This window comes from Manis pentadactyla, chromosome 6 (genome assembly GCF_030020395.1).
Source record: "Manis pentadactyla isolate mManPen7 chromosome 6, mManPen7.hap1, whole genome shotgun sequence".
Classification (NCBI taxonomy): Eukaryota; Metazoa; Chordata; class Mammalia; order Pholidota; family Manidae; genus Manis; species Manis pentadactyla.
Genome location: NC_080024.1, coordinates 58427596 through 58450255, shown reverse-complemented (window position 1 = coordinate 58450255; position 22660 = coordinate 58427596). Strand labels below are relative to the sequence as shown.

Sequence of the window (22660 nt, the reverse complement as noted above, 5' to 3'; positions counted from 1 at the left end):
CATCCCCTCCTCCTCCTTCCTTCCTTTGGCCTCCCTGGGTAGTCTTTCAGGATCTCCATGTTCCTTTGGGTAATGTCCCTGCTTTGGCTTTCCAAGAGTCTTAGTCAGTGATCTCTTTGTTCTCTTACTCATCCCCATATCCTCTGCAAAATGATTACTTTGAAAATCTAAGCATTTCTTTTATAAAAAGAACCACTTTTTCCAGATAAAATACTGAACAGAGGCACCAGTAATCATTCCAAGACTATACCTGCTCCAAGTTGTCAGTGAGTTTACAGCTTTAAAGCCCAGAAGTTGTTGTGAAATATATATTCCCACAAGGAGGGCAGGCAAGTTCCAGTGTAAAACAAATCACACGGTAATTTGTCAGACAAACGGAAATGTGAAGGAGAAGGCCTGTAGGTCCCCACGAATGGTGGATGACCTTCCGCCATCGTTCAGCATACTCACAGTTAACATTGCAAACATCAGCTGGCACACGTTGAAGGCATGTCTCCAGTTGTGGTACAGAACCATTCGGTAATTTTTCCTCACTGTCAAAAGCCACCTGCACAGTGTCTGCAATGGGAAGGGAAAGGCAGCACCAGGCAGTCACAGGTGTCGCCAGAGGACCATCGTCAGGACGATGCCTCACGGCTGCAAAATCCTCCACCTTCAAAGTCCCTCCACAGATGACTCAGAGGGTTCTCATGTAATCCCGTGAGGTGTACAGGGAAAGTATTGCCACCCCCAGTTTGTATTGGGCAAACCTATCTACCTCATTGTCCCAGGTGCCCTCCTGCGTCATCCAGGGCAGAACACCTCACCTCATAGTCGATTTTAAACTTCTGCACCATCCCCAGCTCCATGAACATCCGAAGAGCAGCTGTGATCATGGCGTCAACATCAAGAGAAAAGTCATCAAAATGTATGTCATCGATGGCAAGTTCTGACACCAGAGGGATGTTGGCTGCCTAGAAAACAGAAGATGTAAGTCAAGCCAAGTTCACCAGCTTTTCCAAACACCTCATCTTGCTCTCCTCTCCTGCTTATCAGACATGCCACATAAATCAGACTTGACCTGCCCTTACACTCTGCTACAGCTAAACTGAGCTGAAGTGTCCTTTGTTTCTGAACTGCAAATGCCCCAAGCAAATGAAGTGGGGAGGGGCAGGAAGCAGGGAAGCTAATCTGAAGAAAAATACACACACTGGATCTAGTCTGCAGAATTTAGAAAACAAAGCTGTCTCGTTCACTGAAACCGCAGTCATACAATATATTTTGATGCATATTACAGAGTACTAAATGCAAGAAACATCTGGGCAGCCAGCAGCTGTGAATTTTAATTGCTGCTATTCAGGAGAAGGACATGAGAATACACCACTTTGCCTCGTTTCTTGAATCCTGATATCCTGGAGCCATGTATGTGTTCTTTGTTACACACGTGTTTTTTGTTACACACATGTTCTGTGTATTCAGAGGAAGGAAAGAATCACATCTCTGGTGCAAAATATGGTTTCTCAGTAAAATAGAGATGTTTGGAGGGTTAACATAAGCATGTGTTTCATTGAAGGAGGAAATTTGCACTATTGTTCAGCTTCATTCTATATAAACATAACAATGTAATTAAAATACTGGTCATACACACTCATGAGTGTTTTTAAAACACTCATACAGCAGTCAATCAGTTGCCATACGAAAATTAAAGGTAAGAAAAAAATCTTTGGAAATCATTCTTATGCTGATTCTGTTGGGTTTCTATATCCTTTGGACCTTTCTTGGTAAAGGAATCATTTCTATGTTTTTGGGTTATCAGGGACATTCTATATTTATATTTCTAGTCTAGTCACTGGTTGTAAATTGCCCAAGGAGTAATTTGTATCCTGGGACTACTTTTGGCTGAAAAATGAAATCTAACTCTGGCCACTAGAAACTTCTAGAAACCATATAGTCAATCGTTCCTTCCCGGCTCCATGTGCCTCCACAGGAGCTTACCTCTCTAGGCTAAAGTCCAAATACTCATTATTCCCCATAACACAGAAGAACAATGAACACATGTGTAAACATAGTACAGTATTGTCAACTATCTTCACATTGTTGTACAATAGGTCTCTAGAACTTTTTCACCTTGCATGACTGAACCTCTCTCTGTACCTGGTGGGCAAGCCCTCATTTCCTCCTCCCTCAAGGCCCTGGCAATCATCATTCTCCTTTCTGCTGCTGGGTTCAAATACTTTAGACACCACACAACAGGGTTTCCTTCTTTTTTAAGGCTGAATAATTTTCCATTGTGTGTATATACTATAGTTTCTTTATGCATTCATCCACTGATTGTTTAGTCTCTTATTCAGCTTATCTTTCAATGGATCATTTTACTGTATTAGAGGCTTCAGCGGTATTGGAGGTTTTTCCTAGCTGTGTGGTGATATTTGATTTTTAGCTCCTGTTTAAAGGTGGAGCTCTAAATTTTCTATTAGAGCTTCTAGGGGCTTCTCTGTATGGGGACCTGACTGATCTGTTTCCTTGGGGTAACCACCAAATGTCAGTGTACTTCAGTCTTGCTTTGAGCTACTCAGGTTCCCTGGAGAAGAATCTAGGTGCAGCTGCTTGGGCAGGGGGTTGGAGTAGGAGCTTCACTATTGGTCCTTAACGGGTCGTTCAACCCGTACTCAGCTGGTACTCCCCCCTGCAGCTCTGCACTAGCGCCCGCTAGCCCAAGACCTGCTGTTACACTCTTCACAGCATAAGCCTCCAGTTCAAGGTGTGGGGCAAAGGATCTGGAGCTAACTGCTTCATAGATTCTCCATTTTCTTGTTGATAACCCCACCTTCCACCTCACTTTCAAAAGTACTTAATTAGCTGATTCCTGAGCTATTTGTGGGGAGGCGTCTGGAGTATAAATCTGTTTTCCTCTCAGCTTTTCCCACTGCTAGCTTATTCTGCCTTTCTTGGATTTACTAAGTGACTTAATATTCATCCATCTGTTTTCGAGCTTTCAAAATTTTGTCATTGTTAAGTCCTCTCCTAATTTCTTTGTCTTTGAGAATATATGCCTAAAAAAAATCCCTTTATTATTGTTTTAGTAGGGCTTGAGGAAGGAACAAAAGAAAACAAGTGTGTTTACTATCTTTACCCAAAATCATTAAAATTCTATTTATTAAAATGATGCCTTAAATGATCAACTTGGAGAACTCAGAGGGAAGCCAGCCTCTGGGTTTTGGTCCTTCGTCTCTATGTGCCTGGGCCTGGCTGCAGCCATGTAGACATCTTTCTCTTGTTCTGTGTCCCCATGTGTTTATTGTGTCAGTCCTGATGTTAATTATTAAGCTGTAACTATCTTAGAGGCAGATGCCATGTTTCTCTCCTTTAGGAAAGCTCTAGAACGATGCTCTGTTTCTATCACATGTTTCAAGGCTTGTACACAGAGAATGCCATGTATTTAGAATGATATGTGTTTTTCATAATTTGTGCAAATTCAAACTCAAATACCACTGGAAATCCACTTCCCAGGAAGGTAGAAGTCCTCTCCAAAAGACACAAGTCTTTCTGATCTCAGGAGAGGAGTGTGGTTCTGAATCGGTAAACGAGGTCTGCGATTTGTCACCGAGCAGCAGAAATGGCAATGAAGACTGTGTCACTGCTCTCCAGGTGGCCCCGGTGGATTATTAATAGTGTATTCCCCGATGCCATTATAAATCCTCTACCCTTCAAAGGCACTAAATTTACTTAATTATCTTAAAAATTAAAGAATATAGGCATTTTTTCATTAGGAAATGTTAATGGAAAGGAAATAAGAACATTAGGTTGAAAAATGTAGGACGACCTCTGGTTCACCAAGACCCATCCTTATTGACCTTGTCTTTTTCCCCCTAATAGGTTGCTTGATCCATGGTTAAATCATACCAGTCCCTGTCATAAAACCTTGCTGGTGCTCGTAGATGCAGAGGAAGTTCCAAGCCTTTCAGAAATGACCAGTTTCAGCTCTTTTGAGAAGTATGGATAATTTTCACCCACATTCCTGGATTCAAGAGTAGTTTCTGGAGAAAGCTTTGAAGAATAAAGCATAGTGTGTGTCCCAAGCAGGTGTACATGGAGATCCAGTCAGCAAAAGATTTGGGAAGAGCCTTCTGTTGCCAAATTTCCTTGTTATAGAGACACAAGCTCCCCATCTCTTCTTATAAGCAGAGAAGGGGACCACATCTTCCAAACCTATAATTACTCTAGCCATACGATATTAACAAAACAAATCAAAGTCAATTTCTCCAAGTGTCAGTCTTCGACTTTTAATATTTATAAGGCACCATATCCCTAAATCAAAGAAGAGTGCTACAATCCAAAATAACTACTGAATTAATAGCCAGGAAATAACATTTGGATAAAAGAACCATTTACTTTACTGCAGCAATAAATGAAAACACAGAATTATGAGTCCTGGAGCTAATCTGAATAACATTCAAGAAGTGGGACTCTAACTGGCTGGGCATACCTGATATCCTTTGGCCATTCCTCTTCTTTGTTTGGGTCTTAATAGTTAAGTGGTTATCAAGGGGAGTCATAAAACTGCCTCCTCTAAAATTGCAAAGGTAGCTTTCCAAAGAGGCCATAAAATGTTAAAACACAATCCTATATCCTTTGACACATGAATATTACATTTTGTGATGCTCAGAAAATGGGAAGAAACAACAAAATGGGTGGTGGTCCAGCCCTCGCAATTCAAAGGAGAAATGATTTGTTGCCAATCAGCCTATTCACTTACGTCTCTGGACAAAAACAGAGGTCAGGGACTTGAGGCTTCTGGGGTCAATGAAAATAGAAGACTAGGCTGTGGTGATGTGGAAGGGCTGCCAAGTTCTTTCTCCCACCAGCCCTCCTATAGCACTAACATGCCAGGCACTGCTTGAGTGCCTTGTGCACATTAACTCACTTGACCTTCATAAGGACCCTAAGACGTAAGGAATATTTTAAATTTCATGTTAGAGATGAGACAACCAAAAGAGATGATAGGCAAGTTGTCCAAATAGACACAGTTGTGATTGGCAGACGGTTTTGAACCTGGAGAGTCGGGTTCTAGAGACTAACTCCTAAACACCACATGGCCTCTGAGAATGAATGGGCTGGTGTCAAACCAAAGGGTCCCCCATTCCTGTTTGGGGCAGTGTTTGGGGTTTAGATTCAGACAACTAGCCTTGTGATCCATTTTTTATGATGAGCAGCTTGATCCATTTGAGAGGGCAATGTTTTGCCCTTTTCTTACATGAATCCATTTGGAGAGGGATCTAAACTCACAACTGACTTTGGAACAAGCTCCAGTTAGCTTTGTTTTGATTAGAGGAAACACAGAATCAGCTCAACATTTCCAAGACTATGCTGAAAAAAAATACCTTGTCCTCTGAGGGAGCAGAAGCAGACTTCAGGCAAACAACATCAGCTCAGACTGGCCAGAAGGGCATTCGCAGGCTCTTAATATCACCTTGGCCAGGCAAGGTACCTTGGTGAAACAAGGGTGTGGTGGAGAACGGGGAGATAAGGGATCCTTCTGTCTAGATGGGAGCCTCGGAAGGTTTCTATGGACCCTGGGAACATTTCTGAAAAAATTTTAAAACACACACATTCACTCTGGCTTCAGAGGGACTAATAATACTAGAAGGAACTAGTAGTTTAGATAGTAAACACTCACAGTTCATGACTTTAATGAATTTCTGTTCTTGCTCAGGAAAGGAACACACAATTTCTTTCTAATCCCAACACAATGTTGCCTACCCATAGCAACTTCCAAACAGGGAAGCTGGAGCCTATAGATTTTTCCACAACCAATGGAATGTGTGGGGAAAGATACAAAACCCCAAGGAGAGAGCGCAATAAAGCTCCAGCAGCACGCTGCTTAGCTGACCAAGAAGGGGCTGGTCCAGCATATTTGCAGGCTACAAGCACTCCTCTCTTGTCTATAAAACACCACCAGAAGCTACAAAGGGCTGTGAAGCCACCTGGTGGCATGCCTGACGGTGATTTAAGATCTGTGTCGTGTTCCTGGGGCCTAGCATGTGAAAATGAGATGATAAAACTTTGCAGCTCATGGGCTAAATTTACATGTGGAAGTAGTAAGATTTAGAACATAGGAGTGAGTATAAATGTCCAAGAACCACCAAGAAATATTTTTAAAAGAAGAGTAATAAAGTCCTATCCTATCTCATATTAAATACATAATAAATATGGCATATGTTTATATGTTAAAACATAGACTTCACCCCTTTAGCTCAGCCTCTACCACTTTTATCCTGACTCCCCCTTTCCTTTTTGCCTTTAAGGGCTGGCTGTGGCCTGCTGAGTGAAGTAAAATCCCTCAGCTTGGCACTCAAGGCTTTTCATAATCTGGCTGCTTGTTGCCCTCCAGTGTTACCACCTCCTAGTTTTCCACAGGAGCGTCAGGCTGGACAGCGTATCACCCTTATTCTCATCTCTACCTCTGTGGCTTCAGATTACTCTGCCCCCGACCCACTGGCTTGACTTCTTCTTGGCTTTGTGCCAACAGAAGTCTAAACCCCGTGTTCTTTACGAGTTCATTTCCATCTATTCATTTCTATCTTATCCTGCAGTGACCCCTTTCCTTCTCTGCAGTTGTACAGATCATATTTGCAGTTACTTTACATACTCTAGGATTGTCAAGCATACCCATTACAGCAGGAAGTAGGTCCCTGAATCAGGTTTGCAGACTAATTTGAGTGCATTTATGTGTGATCTGGAGGGAGGGGTCCATAGATCTCTTCTAACTCTGTAGTTTAACAGGAGTTCTGTAGCTGGACAAACTCCCCAGGTGATCCTTACCTATTACTCAAGTTTGAGAACGTCCCCAGGGGCTGTTTGCCTCTAGGATCTTGGTACCTGTGAATAACTAAGCTTCACCTAGATAGCGGCAAAGCTTCCCATTGCTTGGCTAACCAAGTCAAAAGGTATTTTATGTATTTGTCTTTTTCCAGTGCATAAAAGCAAGGAAGATTTGAAGTCAATAATCACTTTATTGAAAAACAGAGGAGAGTTTAAAGAAATACAAACTTTCTTTCTTACTACACACCCTCTTTCTTACTAACCTTTAATTATTCTGAATTATTGCTTAATTCACTTTGGTTTTCTAGGTTCCTATTACTCTGAATCTCTTAATAGGAGGATGAAACTTCTATCACCCCTTCACATAGGATTTTCAGAAATTTCACTAGAATTTAAACATCTTACCATCTTTCTTTTATTTCTATTTGAGAGCTGATCTAGGGAAATAATCTTAAATATATCGGTTTCCTATTAATCTCAGAAGCTGCCTTTGTTATCTTTCTTACAGCAACACAAGCCTCATGGGAAGGCATAGTTCTCACATATTTTCTTGTCATAGTGAGAATGAAAACGAAACATCACAGGCACTATCTCCTTTTGAAACAGAGAAACTTTCTTCTATGTGACTGTCTTTTCAACCCTGGTTCTTTGATATTTCTAATATGTCCTTATTTTTGTTTATCAATCAAACAGTTCTCCTTAGCTGCACTGAAAATTTAAATACTGCATTTCGACTGAGTCATTCTTGAAGAGATTTTTTTTTTTTTTACCAGTATGTAACATTTAAAATAAAACTTTATACAATTTGGGAAAAGTTTTTAAAAGAAAGGTGTCAAGTGTTACTTCTTAAACACACAAAGCATCCCATGTCAAATACACTGACATAATATTTGTTTATGTTTCCACGTTTTCTATAGTTTCTTTATAAAAGAAGATTGTTTAAAAGTAAGATTACAAGATTAATCCATGTTGCATTGTGTACGTGACAGTGATCCGAACGGGAGTGTGTAAGAGGAAAGAGAAGCAGCACTGGGATGAGGACAAGACGGATCTTTAATTTAAACGGCTGATCATTAAGCCGGTGGTCCCTAAGTGAGGTGGGCACTCAGAAGTAACTTTTCTTTTTAAAAATAATGTCTCTGTTATAAAAGTTTACTGCTTTCTTATTAAAGTTTAGTCAATCTGGTAAATCAAAGTGTTATTTTGTTGTTAATGGTGGTAGTGGCATATACATAATGCTTTGTTCCAGAAACTATTGAATGTGGATTTCAAAGATCCATGCAATAACAGAGAGTAAAAGAAAATAAAAATAGGCCAGAAGGACAAATCAAAGGCAAACTAAGGATAGGAATGTGAAACGTGATCATAAGTGAAATTACTAGACCAGATGCCTGCCACGGCGTCAACGCATCTGTAAGGATAGTCAGAAGCTTGTCTGCGAGCTTCCTGGCAACCACGACAAAGAGAATCTGATATGTTCGATGATTTACCATGTTCATAAGATTAAAAAAGAAAAAGCAGGGGCTAAGGAAACCCATGGAGATAAGCTAAGTTATCTCTGAGTCTGGAGAGAACAGTCTTCGTGTTTTTCAGGGAAAAATTTCCCAAGTCAGTGATGCTCAAAGTGTGGATCCCAGACCAGCTGCATCAAAATCACCTGGGAACCCCTATTCCCTAAGGACACCAATAAAGCCAAGAAAAAGAGGCAGGATCCTAGGTACCCAGAATAGTGCAGGCTGGGGAGCCCTGAACACCTAAGCTTGCGTGGACAGCAGGAATATACCACCTCAAGACCCCATGGGAGCTGGGGCAGGAGGTAATAATATCCCCGCTCTGCCAGTACTGCACTGTGTAGTTATGTGTCAAGGGTCTGCTAGGGGAGCACTGGGTCCTCAGTGCCCACACCATCTCTACCCTTGTGGGCAGTGCCTGGTACATGGAAGTAACTCACTAAATAGTTATTGGATGAATGAATGAAGGCCTGACAGTCTCACCAAAAGTTACATTACTTGTTCTCCCAAGATGTGCCACAATAACCTTTGGTGGATTTGAGGTTGTGGGAATTTTGCCAGTCAGTCCTGTGAATATTTCACACACACACACATGGAAATCCAAGAACAGGTAATACAAGTGAGTCAAGTAGCCTTTTAACTTTGAGTGGACGTACTGCACCATTTGTTCACACATGCCTGCTGCTACTTGCAGCAGGAGACACACAGAGGGGCCCCTGATGCGGCCACCCTGCCCTTCAGGCTCCAGTCTGTGCCCACCGGCTGGGCCGTGTGACTCAGTGGTAAGACAGCCTGCTTCCTCCCCACAAGGAGGAAGCCAGTCCTTGCAGTGGGCACCATGGTGGCCCCATGGGGTTGCCATGAACTTCTGCTTGCAGTCTTCTTCTCCTGTCTTAGTAGTGTGAGGAAGGTGGGATTTGCAGGCAGCAAGGTTGTGGTGACTGCATTGGACTTTCAAAGTTTAGGGATGTGAGATATGAATACCCCAAAGAAAGTGCTGTGCATGCAGCAGGATCTTTCTAGCCCAGCAAACTGCTGCATTTGGTCTTGGTGCTACAGGACCACCATCCCCTTTGAATACTGCTTCTCAGACTCATACTCGGTGGACCTTCATAGCTTCCTGCCCACCTCCACCTCAACCTGCTGCCTTGTGAGTTTGTTCTGCTTGAATCCTCGTGGCCCCACCTCTCTGCTGCAGCCTCACCCGAGAGAGGGAAGTCCCAGCAACCGATGCTTGTCTGTACCCCAGGGTGCCGGGCAGCTTAGAGGGCATGTGGCGGGGACTCTGTAACTGTGTAATGAGTGAGGATGTCTGAGTACCTAAGAGGTCGGCCTGCAGAGGACTGAAAGGGGGCTAGGAAATTAAACATTACAAAAGAAATTTATAGAAGATAATCCAGGTCATCAAATAGGAAATAATATAGATCCTGTAATGAATAATATAGATTTAATCAACAGTGTTTCCATTTAAAATAAAAGGACACTTCAAATGTCAGCTTCTTATAGCTTGAATACCATCTACTCCAATCAGCAGCCCCTCTATATTAGTTTTAGAGCAACCTAGGTATCTTAGAAAACAAACGACGTAACTTCACCCGGCGCTCCTAACTTTTCTGCCATTAACCTTGTCAGGCTGTAACTTTTCTGAAGGGTTGGATTTAGTGAGCAGGCTTAGACATTAATTTCACAAGCAGAAACTTGCAAAAGACTGCCAGAAATTCCCAATTCTTGGTGATACAAAGAAAAAGATGCAACTTTATGCACAAATATGATCTCAGTATAGGTTGAATGGATAAGTGCCATTGTGCCAGACTGGGGTGGGGAAGGCCTACAATTCCAGCTGAGCTCTCTCTCCTGCCTGCCTGAAATCTCACCGTTAGAGCTTCACCAACATAGACCAGAGGATTATTCCCTATTAAAATGAAAATACCTTTGAGGCAATGCCGTGGAAAGAAAGATTCACAAAGCAGGGCAGAAAATGAGGCTGATTCCCTAAGAAAGGAGACAACAAGTTGACAATTATTTCAGCAACTAGACAGACAAAGATGAAAGGAGGCAGAAGGGGAGAGAACTTTTGCTCCGAGAGGGGAGGCAGCCCGGGACATCTGCCTCTGGTGGTGGGCAGCGTGCAGAGGCTAGTAAGAGGGGCCCAACGAGTCGGTTCTGCGTTCTATTAACAAACAGCTGAAGACTCAGGCACCTCACACCGCCTCGCTTCTGTAGTTTGAAGCTGCAGGTTCATCAAAGGACTGCTTCTAAGAAGAGTTTACAGGAACAAGCAAACACTAGCACAGGACCATGACCCCTAAGGCACAGGGGACAACAAGGAGTGGAGCCTGGAGGCCTGACAAGTGGCAGAGAAGGACAATGTTGGGGGGAATCAAAGGAAATGGTGGGCCCAACTTTCCCTCTTTATGTGTTTGGTAAAAGTTCACCTGACCCTGCATAGTGTGTGCCGGGATGACGGACCCCAATTCCCTGGTACAAATTTCCACATTCCACCATGGGAGCAGAGTGGGAAAAGCCTGAACGCTGGCCTTAGAGTTAGATGCTCATTGCAGCAGTGGGCTCCCCTGGGGGTGAAGGGTTTGCCATTTGTGTCACTGGCATGATCTCACGCCCTCTCTCCCCTTGTGCGACACCCTGAGCTCCATCTTCGTGGCCTGCTAGTTGGGGTTAGGAGTGCAGTCAGTCACCAAGGAACTAGGTGGCTGGCCACCCAATCATCACTTTCCAGTGAGCTGACCAGAAGAAATATTTTAATATTCATGCATTCAGTAGAAACTGTTTCCCATTCTGTGCATCAGAAAGTATTGTGGAACTTCTTTGTCACTTCAGAAACTAAGCATCTCTCTGCATTGCCTCAGCCTGTGGGGTGTCTTCTTGGAGAAAAAGTTACTCAGCTTTCCACATGTTTTTCATGATTCTTTTATGTAGCTAGATAAACAAGAATTTATATACTTTTACTGATAGATCCGGTAAATATTTATATTGATTTGAGCCATAAAAGCACATGAAGCATTCTCAAAAAGTTCCCACTCTTAGGGCTGAATAAAGCAATGAGCTGTAGTGAAGAAGCTATCGTCAAGGGAGGCCACGAGGGTGGGGGCTGATTCCTCAGCATGATTCCCCGTCTGGAATCACAGATGGATGGCGGTGTTCCTAAGAACACACTCACACACACATCCGTGCACACAATGTCACACACACACTTCCCTTTTAATTTGCTCTTTGATGTCTATCAAATATTTTATTCATCCCATCTTGCCTTTCTGTCAGACTGTCCTTCCACACTTACGAACATTATAATTTTGCACAACTGTGTTGGTGGTGGTGTATACTGGTATCTGACTTAATCTGAAGGTGCTGGATAGGGCAAAAATATTTTGGAAATAACATTATACACTCACATGTACAGGTCAGTGAAAATATTCATAAATCTAACAACATTAATAATTTCCATGTAAAAAGTGAAGAACTCAACCATGTTCAGACAGGTTGGCTGTTTTTGCTAGTGTCCAGTAAGATACACATTAGAAGAATTTTTTTTCATCACGGTGTATTTATTGAAATGTACTGTGTACTAAGTATCATGAAAAGTGCTTTATATCATCTCATTCAATTCTCCCAACCTATTGGGTAATGTTCCATTATTAGTCCCAATTTAGGCCCCCAAGCACGGATGAGGAAATGAGGTTAAAAACAGAAGGAACTTGCTCAAGGTCATACAACCAGCGACCTGGTGAATCTGCTCCCTGCCTCTCTGCCTGCTGTTTTTGTAACCCCTACCCTGTGTTGTCTTCACGGTCTGAATACTCTCTTAGCTTAGGTTCATTGTGGTGTTGCCGTGGCATTATGAATTCCAGGTGTTCTTGTCCATGCGGTATGTGTTTATCTTTGTAAGTCTGTCTTTCATCATTTGTAAGTTCCATAAAGAAAGGATTAAAGTCTCAAATGTCAGCAATTATTATAGCCTTGTACTTCTTTCATGGTTAGTACTTAATAAATGTGGGTTGTGAATGATGTCTGAAGCCAAACAGATGTGCCTTTGAATCTGAGTTTTGCCACTTGCGAGAGCTGTGGACTTGGGCATCTGTTTCCTTTTCTGAAAAAAGGAACATAACAATAACTATCTATCATAGTCATTAAAAATATTGAGATAAAATGCTTGCACAGTGCCAGGCTCATAATAGGCCCTCTGTATGTGATGGCGCATTAGTCCACAACAGTGGCCATCACAAAATACTACAGGCTGGATGGCTTGAACCACAGAAATTTGTTTTCTCATGGTTCTAGAGGCTGGAAGTCCAAGATCAGGGTGCTGGCAAGTTTGGCTTCTCCTACGCCCTTGCCCTGGCTCCCAGATGCTGCCGCCTTGCTGTGTCCTCACATGTCCTCTGCGTGTGGGCATCCCGGGTGCTTTCCTCCTCTCCTTATAAGGACACTGGTCATTTTGGATTAGGTCCCAGTCTTAGGATCTCGTTTAGCCTCAATGACTTCTATAAAGGTCTTATTTCAAAATATAGTCACATTCTAAGGCTTCAGGGGTTGGATTTCAACATATGAGTTTGAGGAAAGACATAATTCCATCCATAACAGATGATTATCATGACTACAGATGAACTGAATACTAAATTTCCAGGAATTCAAAGTAAGTGATTCATGTCAGACCCAAGAATGGTGACACCCTTCGAAAGTGTCCTGATTATAATTCTAGTTGTTCCTCTTCATGGTTTCTTAGAGAAAGCAATCCAAAAGGCTTTCTCTCCCCAGCAAACTGCACCATATTCACTCTTAGAAAGAAATAGATTCAGTGCTGTGGCATCCAAGATACACTGGAGGAAAACATGATTCATCAAGTTCAACAATTCAAAAGATAACATCAGGGGGCTGTAAACTTGTCAAACATGAAATCAGGCTGTCCGCTCTGCCAGGGAAGATGACCCTCTTGTGAAGGGCTGGCGGCTGACTCATTCTTTAGCCTCATATCTTGTTGAACAAGCCCTTACCATTCTTGTGCTCCTATCACTGCACTTCCCTTATTTAGAAAATTACTGCATGACGATGCTGTTGAGAAAAGGCCCAGGGAGGATTTCTCATTTCCAGAGAGCCCTGGAGTGTCATCTTCAATTTGTCTCACTCCTGCCAAGCTCAAGAGAACTCCTCCATCAGCAGGGCTCTGTTCCGACCCATCTGCCCTTATGAAGCTCTCCCTGGTGCTTCCCACAGACAGCCTCTCACATCGAGTCTCCCAGTATATTTTGTCCTCGTCTCTAGCATTTACTATAGTCTGCTCTGTTACAGTTACCGTGAAGTCATTTTTTCACTCACTCATTCTAAAACTATTTAGCAAGGTCTTACTGTGAGCCAGGTCCTTTGCCATGTGCTAGGTATGCATCCATTTATCCTACTAGACATGGACTCCCTGAAGGGCAGGCCAGAACAGAAACGGTGTCTGCTTCATTTTTGTACTACCCAGAGGGCCTGCAGCTTGGCAGTCTTTCCATAAATGTTAGCTAAATTCAGTTGACTGATGGATGGAAAAGGGTATCTTCTCTGAGAATACTTTCCTCAGAAGGAATGGGGCTTAAGAGAGTCAGAGGAAGCACTATTTTGAGGTTTGAAGAAAAGCTCTATCTCCAATAAACAGTAGAGGGAATAAAGGTTTCAACCCTCAACCTCTTTTCTGAAAGAGAGGCCCCCCCAGGTAAGAGTGGGGTGCCAGGGAACACCGTCATCAGTAGGGAACTACCAGGCAGCTCAGTATCAGCTCTTCCTTCCTCCATCGCTGCTTCTGGAATGTGTGGATAATGTGTTTCTGAATTTATGTCCTGCTTCTACATAAACAGCAAAGTGTGATTTAAGTATGTGAAAAGTCGTGTGATAAAGCCATTTACACTGATTTTCCTTAGTTCTCTTTGGGACAAGGACAGGGATAGAAGGATCAAATCTTAATACAGATGCTGATCACAGACAGGAGAAGGAAAACTTCAGTTTTAAATATCGATGCTTTTTTGCTTTTCTTATTTTCTCTTAAATTCTCATAGTCTCTGATCATTAGGATTGTTGTTCTTTAGCCCCACCCAGGAGTTAATCGTGCAAATGCTGCTCTCCTGGTTTTGGCTGTGAAGAAAGGAGGTAAGAGCGGGACATGCGCAGAAGGCAGGGAACTTACAGGTGAGGGGCAGGGAAGTGAGGGCTGAGAGAGAGAGACCGGGTCGTCCGGTACGCACCAGGCACCTACCGTATGCTTTGGACTGTGTACGCATCGGGTAAGATGCGCAGCACAGAATGCAGCCGGAATCAGCCTCACCTGATTTGGGGTGGCCAAGAAGTAGTTCACTTGGACCCTTTGAAGGGACATAAAAGGAAGGGAACTGGCACTTTCTGAGTGGTTTCCACCTACAGTTAGTTTCTCGTTGAATAGTCACACCTGTATGAGCACAGAGGCTAACCTGCCAGCTGGTAAGAATCTTGAATAAATTAAGAAGGTATGAGAAATCTAATGGAAAGGGTGAGGGGTGGTAGTAGACTAAGGATCTGGACAGTTTTATAACTCTGACACCCAGGAATCGGGAAGGGATCATTGAAATAGGCCTCAGCGTGAAATCCATTAAAATGAGAGAATGTGTGAGCTGGGGGGCCTAAGATCAACGTCGGCCTTGGCTGGGTGGGATGGCTTGTGCCTTTCAGGTATCTGGCTCCTGCAGGAAGAATGACAGGCTAGCTGCCCGCTGCCCAGACCTCCTTGGGCTTTCCTCCTCTCGCCTCCTCTGCCCCTGCTCAGCAGTGAAACCAAGCAAAAAGGGAAGAGGTGGGCTGGAGATTTAAACATTTTGAAGACTAAAGAAGGACTCCAGCTCAGTAAACACAGGGAGGAAGTAACCTTAAAGACTGGAAATAGAAACAGACCTAGCTCCTGGGGGAGGGGAGGAACAGAGCATGTGGGAGAGCTCTGAGTGGGAAGTAGGAGGGGGAGAAGTATGCTCTGGTGACCTAGTAGGATGTCCCTGAGGCCTGACAGTGATGCTCTGTGCTAGGGGAGATTGCTGAAGGATTGCACCACCCTGAATATTCCCATGCTTTTTCTGGTTAGGTAACATTAGATCAGCATGAACCTAAAGTATGTACCAACTTCTTCGAATTCCTTTTTGTACATTCACACTGTGGAGGGCAGGGAGAGAAAGAACATCTCCCACTTCCTGAATCACAGAGTACCTGACATCCGTCAGCCAGGAGGTGCAGGGGGCCATCGGTCCAGATCACCTTATTCATCACCGTCCATCGGGTGATTTTCCTTATTGGGCCCCTTTATGGGATAACTTTTGAAAGGGAAGCTTTCCTGCTCAGTGACTGTGATGAATGGTACTATTTCTCCTGATTATTTGCTCCTTCCCATGTGAGAAGCTTCACCGTGCCCTCTCACTGCCACGTGACCCAGTGCCTCCCGCCGAGTGCAGATACTCTCTTGCCCAGGGACTTCAGGCATGGCCATGGTTTGCTTTGGCCTGTGGGCTGTAAGTGAAGGTGACTGTAATCACCCCACGCCACCCACAGACCGCAAACCTGCAAAGCCTGTCATGTGGCTTTGCCGGCGCTCTTGCTTCAATCCTGGAATGAAGAAGGCGTGTGGAAGGAGCCACAGAGCCACAGTTGACCTACAGCTGACATACAATGAGAGCTAGAAGAAAGCTTTGTTATGGCTCTTTCCTCAGTGGGAGCTAGTGAAAGTTTCTGTGGCCCTTTCCTCTGTACGCTCTTCTCATTTTGTATTTATGTTTATATATTTATATTTTTATTTTTATTTCCCTGGCTTTTTTAGGCCCAGGGTCCACAGTAAAGGGTAACTGTTTCCATTCATGAATACTTTTCCCTCTTACACCAAACTATAGCAGGTTTTTATGTCACAGAAAAATCATGTAAAAGGAGAGAGAAAGAAAACAGCACATTGAGAAAGAAAAAGAGACTGAGTGTCTCTGTCTCACTGACTGGGACTGACTGGGACTCTGTAAGTGTCTAATAAGGATTACTGAAATAAGGTTTTTATTGATGCCGGGGGAAACCCACTAAGCATCAAGAAGAGAATGTATTTAACTATGATAGCAACTGTGAGGGTCAGGGAGCAGGTGAGGTGGGTGGGCACAGGAAAGTAGAGGGAAGGGAAGAAAAACATTCCATGGTCTCAGCTGGTTAGCAGTGCAGAGTAGAAATGTTCTAACGGTTTATTGAGGTGGTGGTGGAAGAAGCAGTGGGGAAATGGCTGACTTATTGTCTCCATGTGGCAGTAAGGTACCATGGGGTAGAATTCCGACTAGTGGAGAAGTCGTAGTTTGAGAGGCTTGAGAAGCACTTGTCAGGGACGTGCTTCCCTGCTCCTGAAACAGCCTGTAGGTTCTCATAGCTGTGCCCTGTTCTGACGATTTGGCCCCCATTTCTAAATGCATCCCCACCCTGGGAACTACTCTTCTCTGACTTTGTTCAGTGCTCCACTTGACACTCATTGGCTTTGGGTTCTGAGCACCCGGCCCTCTGGTCCAGCCCTCTCTGCACCGAGGGCCCCCCGCTTCATGGCCAGATGGGCCGAGGGCAGTGCGAGGAGTTTGCTCAGGAGAGTCTGGGCCAAGCCCAAGCCGGCTGTGGATCTCTAAACTCTCGAAAAACTGGAGGTCGATTCTGGAGTTGTTCTAGGATAGCATTCCGAATGGCTCTCGTGGGCCAGTCTAAACCCTTTAGGGATGCGTGGAATTGTTCCATTCATCTTTCTTCTTTCGTATCCGACCCCCACCCCCACCTGCACCCTGGTTCCTCCTAATTCTGAGCTCCATTCTGAATCTTTGTTTTCTTGGGCAACTTGCGGCCTGCCTTTCACTGAATTGCCTGTAGCATTCAGGGATTTCAGGAAAGCATTAGGGAGACCTTGGTCACATCTGCTCAGGTCGTTAGTAACAAAGGAGAATAGGCGTGGGCCTCTGGACACCACTTGGGAAGTCTGAAAATCATAGAGGGCAGGTGCCTTCTAGTTTACCGCCAGAGAGGTTGAATAACTTGCCCGAGGTGAGAGTGCCAGGATCCTGGCCTCCTGATGCCTGGTCCAGGGCTCTCTCTGTCAGATGCTGCTCCCCGGCCAAATCCCCTGTCCAATTTGAAATTGCTACCAGAATTTACCACCACTCAGGGCACTCTGCTCTATCTCTCTCTTAGATGTGACTCTAATTAGTAGCATTCCGTAGCTTTGACTCGAGTATGAGGCATTTCAGATGATGCATTTATCATAATGATCATATTTATATTTCATGCCAAGAAAATTCCAGCAGACATAAGCATTTTAAATAAATCTAATAAATGATAAATAATATAATATATCCAAGAGAGAATGTTCTTAAACAGGTAATTACCACTGAGAGGAAATAGTTTTCCTTTATGATAACGATTTGATTAAATGGAAATTTTAGATTGAGTCCCTTTTATGGACCCATATAGGAGAACTGCAGGCTGACCCATCTAAGAAAGAGAGTAGACAGACCGTAAATTTATATTCTGAAAATGAATTAAGTCTTATTTCTCATCGTTCCAGTTACTCCTACAGAGATACACCAGGTGAATAAAGCCCCTTTTCTGTCTTATCTGTTCATGGCTTATTAAATACCAAGATCATGCACCGTCTGCTGCCTCCTAGCAACAGTATATGGGTAATTCTTGGAGGAGTCTTTAGCTGCAGGGTAAAGGAAAACAAGCTTCTTGCTCTTATCTAGTGTTGCTGGATATGAACTATGGCCATGAGATAGCAGTTCTTTCTTAAATTTTTTAATGGTCACGAAGGACAAATGATTACAATAACACTTCACCCATGGTGACTAGGTTTTTACTAGTAAATCCTGATATTGATTTTAAAAGCTGCAAATCTTTTTTTCAGATATTTCTGATCAGACCATAAATCCTTAAAACTCAAATCTTTTTCTGAATGAAAGGTCTATGAAAACAGATAATGGATTTCATGGGCTGTCAGAGCCAAAAATATCCCATTTCATAGTTTGTCATTGAATATGACATAAAACACCCGAAGGTAGATTGTTTTACATTGATAAAATTATTCTTTGGCATTGGAAGCTGTTTTCTGGGGAATAAAAATAAAATATTGGAATAGCTTTTGCCAGAACTTGAAATTTTCTGCTTTTGAATTAGGTGGTGAAAAATAATGTGGATAAATGCCAGAAGCTATTTTCTTTGACTCAAATACAGGGTATACTATTGCAAATACAGGCCAGAGTAGACTATTTTCCCATCAGACACAATATATTTTAGCAACCATCTGACATTTTTGCTGGATATACAGAAGGTCATCTTTTAACGCTTTTTGTTTGTTTATTGTTCTTTTTCACACTTCCTTCCCAGAGGTCATTAAACATTAGAGTCATATTTCAGTCAGATGAAGTATGTCAAAAATTATTCCTCTCTTTCTGGATAATGATTGTAGGATTAAGAAACTAGTTAGCATTGTTATTTTCTACTGGCTACAGACAGTGGTCCTTATTGCAGCCAACTTTCTCATCAATATATGTGTCATGAAAGGACTCATTGAAGGAATATGGCCAGATAAAACAAATCCAATATCACAGCTCCCCAAACAACTAGGAGTTAATGTGCCACAGAGATGGGTCTGAAAAGTCATCTTCCCGTAGAAAAGACATCAAAGGATGCTCACTAACATATATGTGTGTATCTATATCCATATAAATCTATACAATGTTCACTAATCTACTATTTTAAGCCCCACAAATCATTTTGTAAAGAAGAACCACAATTATATGATGCCAAATATTCTTTTAAAAACTGAAAAATGCTGTGATATTTATATTTAGAGATTGAAGTCCCAATATACTGAAATAGTTCACATATGAAGTTATAAATGTGTATCATTCACTCCTTTATATTTATTGTCATTTCCTTTAATGGAATATGTATATCATATATTTAAGGGCAGGGCTTGCCATAAAGAGTATTTATAGACAGTAGTTGCAACTCCAGCTTCAATGCTGACCTGAGCAAGCTATTTTACAGCTGACCCTTGAAAACATGGGTTTGGACTGTGCAGGTCCACTTAGGTGCAGATTTTTTCAATAAATACATTGGAAAATATTTGGGGATTTGTGACAACTTGAAAAACATTTCTTTCTTCTAGCTAATCTTATTGTTAGAGTACAGTATATAGTGCATATAACACAGGAAATATTGATTAATCGACTATTTTATGTTATTGACAAGGCTTCCAGTCAGCAGTAGGTTATTAGTAGTTAAGTTTTTGGAGAGTCAGAAGTTATATGCAGAATTTTGACTGTGTGTGGGGTCAGTGCCCCTAACCCCTGTGCTTTTCAAGGTTAAACTATACCTCTCTGAGCTGTAGCTCTCCATCAGGGCAACAAGGCACAAATCACTAATCTCAGAGAGTTGTTTTGATAATTAAATTAAGATAAAAGTGTAGTGCCCAGCACATAGTAGGTGCTCAATAAAAGATAGCTATAATAACAGTAATTGTTATTACTATTATTTTCACTACACCTAATGAATAAATTCTGAGGCCCTTGGCTGTGTGGCATGGAGTATGGTCACTATTTTACTGTGACCAAAAATTGCTGGTTGTTAGGCATGACCAACAATGAATGGAAAAATAATGAAGTCACAGAAAATGGAACAGGTCAGATATTCAGAGAATGTCCTGGGCAGAAGGGAAGATGCAGGCTCAGAGAGCTCCCTTCTCTGATCCTGAAAACTGGAGTTAAAGTTTCATTTCCAACAGTACATAATCTCAGCCACACATAAGAAACCTTGACACCTCTGCCCAGTAAAATACAAATCACTGACTATCCCATTTTTATTTTAGGCAGTTAGATAGTTAGTACATCATTAATTCCTGCACATACTCAAGCTCAATATCATTGTCAGTTCCATTTTATTTCCACCTCCTTCCCAAGATCCCTGGTTGGAGGTAAAGACCTACTCTGAGCATCTCTGGGTATTCCAAGGCAGTAAGAATCTTTAGGAGCTCCCCTTCTTTGACACAATTTATAACTCAAAAAAGAAACACATTTTCTTTTCGGGGTAGAAATAATGGCAATAAAAATGCAGCAGCTTTGAAATATACATTACTGTAATTAAAGTGACTTGCTCTTTGGAAATTCCTGAGACAAGTCTTTATTGCAGCTATTATTTAATGATGAGCACAATAATGAAAGGCACATTCTCAGAATAGTATCAGTGCCAGGATCTGCATGTCCTGCAACATTTCAGATTATAGAACATATCCACTGGCAGAGGCCTCTACTCATTCTTCTCAGGAACCTCTGTAACTTTTCTTTGACAGTGTGTGGACCCCAGGCCAGCATGTGCTCAGATTGTGTTGCCTCGCATCCTTTTGGAAAAAATATTAGCGGATGGGCTTTTAAAGAGGTATGGTCAAAAATGGCCAGGCAAAGCTGATACTCTACCATATAAGGAATGATGACCATAAGGGTGTAAAGCCTCAGAAGTGGTACAGTAAGGTCACCTATTTAACTTTATTTACTAGAACTCTTACTGTGGCCATGTGGCACAATGATTAATAGTCTGTGGAACACTGTTCTATGAAACACCAGTTTGGGAAACATTAGCCAGTCCTATGCTTTTCAGTCCTTGCTTCATAATAGAATCACCTGGGTATAAAAAATATACCAATGCCAGCCCTCTGCCCCACCTCTTTTCAATCAGCTGCCCCAGTTTTGGTATTGTTCAGACGAAAAGTTTTCTATGGGGTCGGAACTAGGACACCAATTGATCTTAAAGTTTCAGCCGATGTTGGTTTGCCGGTTTCCCTATCCCACTTCCTTCTCCTTGGCTGCTGCCATTTTCAGTGGGAAGGAATAGGCTGCCTGATTCACCCGGAACCATTCCGGAAAACCCACACCTGCTTTCATGACTTTAGGCAAGTGAAGAATTGCTCTTCCTCACAGAAAATGATGAGGAACTCGGCTGCGGGTAAGCCTTCCAAGCCTCTCGCTATGACTTATGGCAGCCTGTTTCCCCCATGAGCTCCTGGGTGAGAGAAGAGCCTGAAATGTTCACCATCAGTGCAGTTTACCTGGGAAATGCAAGCCGGGCAATAACCTGGTGGCTGGAGTTTTGGAAAGCCTTGTCTAACATAAATTTCTAGCTCAAATTTGTACCTTATATCTGAGCTTTTCTAGAGTTTTACTGGAATAGAGAATGCATTTCTCTTCCTTCTTAAATGAGGAACCAACGTTTACTGATTAAACAGGACCAGAGAGAAAAACCGGATAATTTTATGGACTTCTCTTATAAACTGCCAAACAAATGAGATTCCTCATCCCTTTTATTTAAGGATATAGGTAAAAGAGAAAAGGCATTTAATATTTATTGAGCATCTGCAGTGTGCCAAGATAAATACAGTTCTTTCCAAATTGCCATCTCATTTAATCCTCACACAGCCTCTTGGAGTAGTTCCCCTATCCTACTTCTCTGATGGTGGATAGGAAGGTGCAAAGGGGCGCAGGTATGGCCCACAGTTCCAGTGGAAGTGTAAAGCAAGTCTAGTGGTGGTGGTAATGGCAAAACTGGACCCAGACAAATACTTTCCCTGCTTCTAGAGAGCCTGCCATGAGAAACAGGCTGGGACTCCAGAACCTGATGACCTGTCTACAGCTCAGGAAGTTCCAGGTTTTTAATCCTGATTCTCAGTTTATTTTGCATCATCCCTAGAATGGTATCCAAATCTCATCAACAGTTTCTCCTCAATGCCCTACTCTGTGCTCTGAAGCAGAAGTGCTAATGCTGTGGGGAAAGGCAGCGCGTCCTGCTCCAGGGGGTCGTGTTTCCATCCTGAGAAAACACACAGGTGTGCAGCTGACCTGAATGATGGCAACAACATGAGCTCTGGGTTAGATCCAAGTTCAATACTTGATATTTGTGACCTACTAACTGTGACCATGGGTGAGTTACTTTGCCTCTTAGCTCTCAGTCTCTTCATCTATAAAATGAGGTAATGACAATATCTCTTAACTTGTGACTGAACAAGATTACAACTCAGGTCTCCTGAGGTTAGTTTCTGTTAGACACACACACCCAAACTTTTAAAAGAAGACCAAAATATTTCCCAACGTTCCTACACTTGTCATTTGTGAAACGAAGCAGATTGGCAAGCTTTGTGTCATTTATTGATTCATCAATTCATTCAATTTATTGCATTAGTCACTCAAGAAGTATTCATGGAGCACTTACCGCATGCCCGGCATTGTGTTAGGCACTGGAGATTGAGCAATTTTCAAGTAGCTTAGAATCTAGCTAAGGCAAACCTGACT

The 22660-nt window shown here is 42.6% G+C and overlaps 1 protein-coding gene across 1 annotated transcript in view; it reads right to left on the bottom strand.

The window, feature by feature from the left end:
* Positions 1-22660, bottom strand: part of PDE11A (phosphodiesterase 11A) — a 395750-nt gene that overhangs the window by 100948 nt on the left and 272142 nt on the right. The window contains exons 11-12 of the mRNA XM_036879447.2: positions 807-953; positions 451-558 (exon numbers count right to left, since the gene is read on the bottom strand). Of these exons, the coding sequence (XP_036735342.2) occupies positions 451-558; positions 807-953 (255 nt within the window). The remainder of the gene's footprint in view (positions 1-450; positions 559-806; positions 954-22660) is intronic.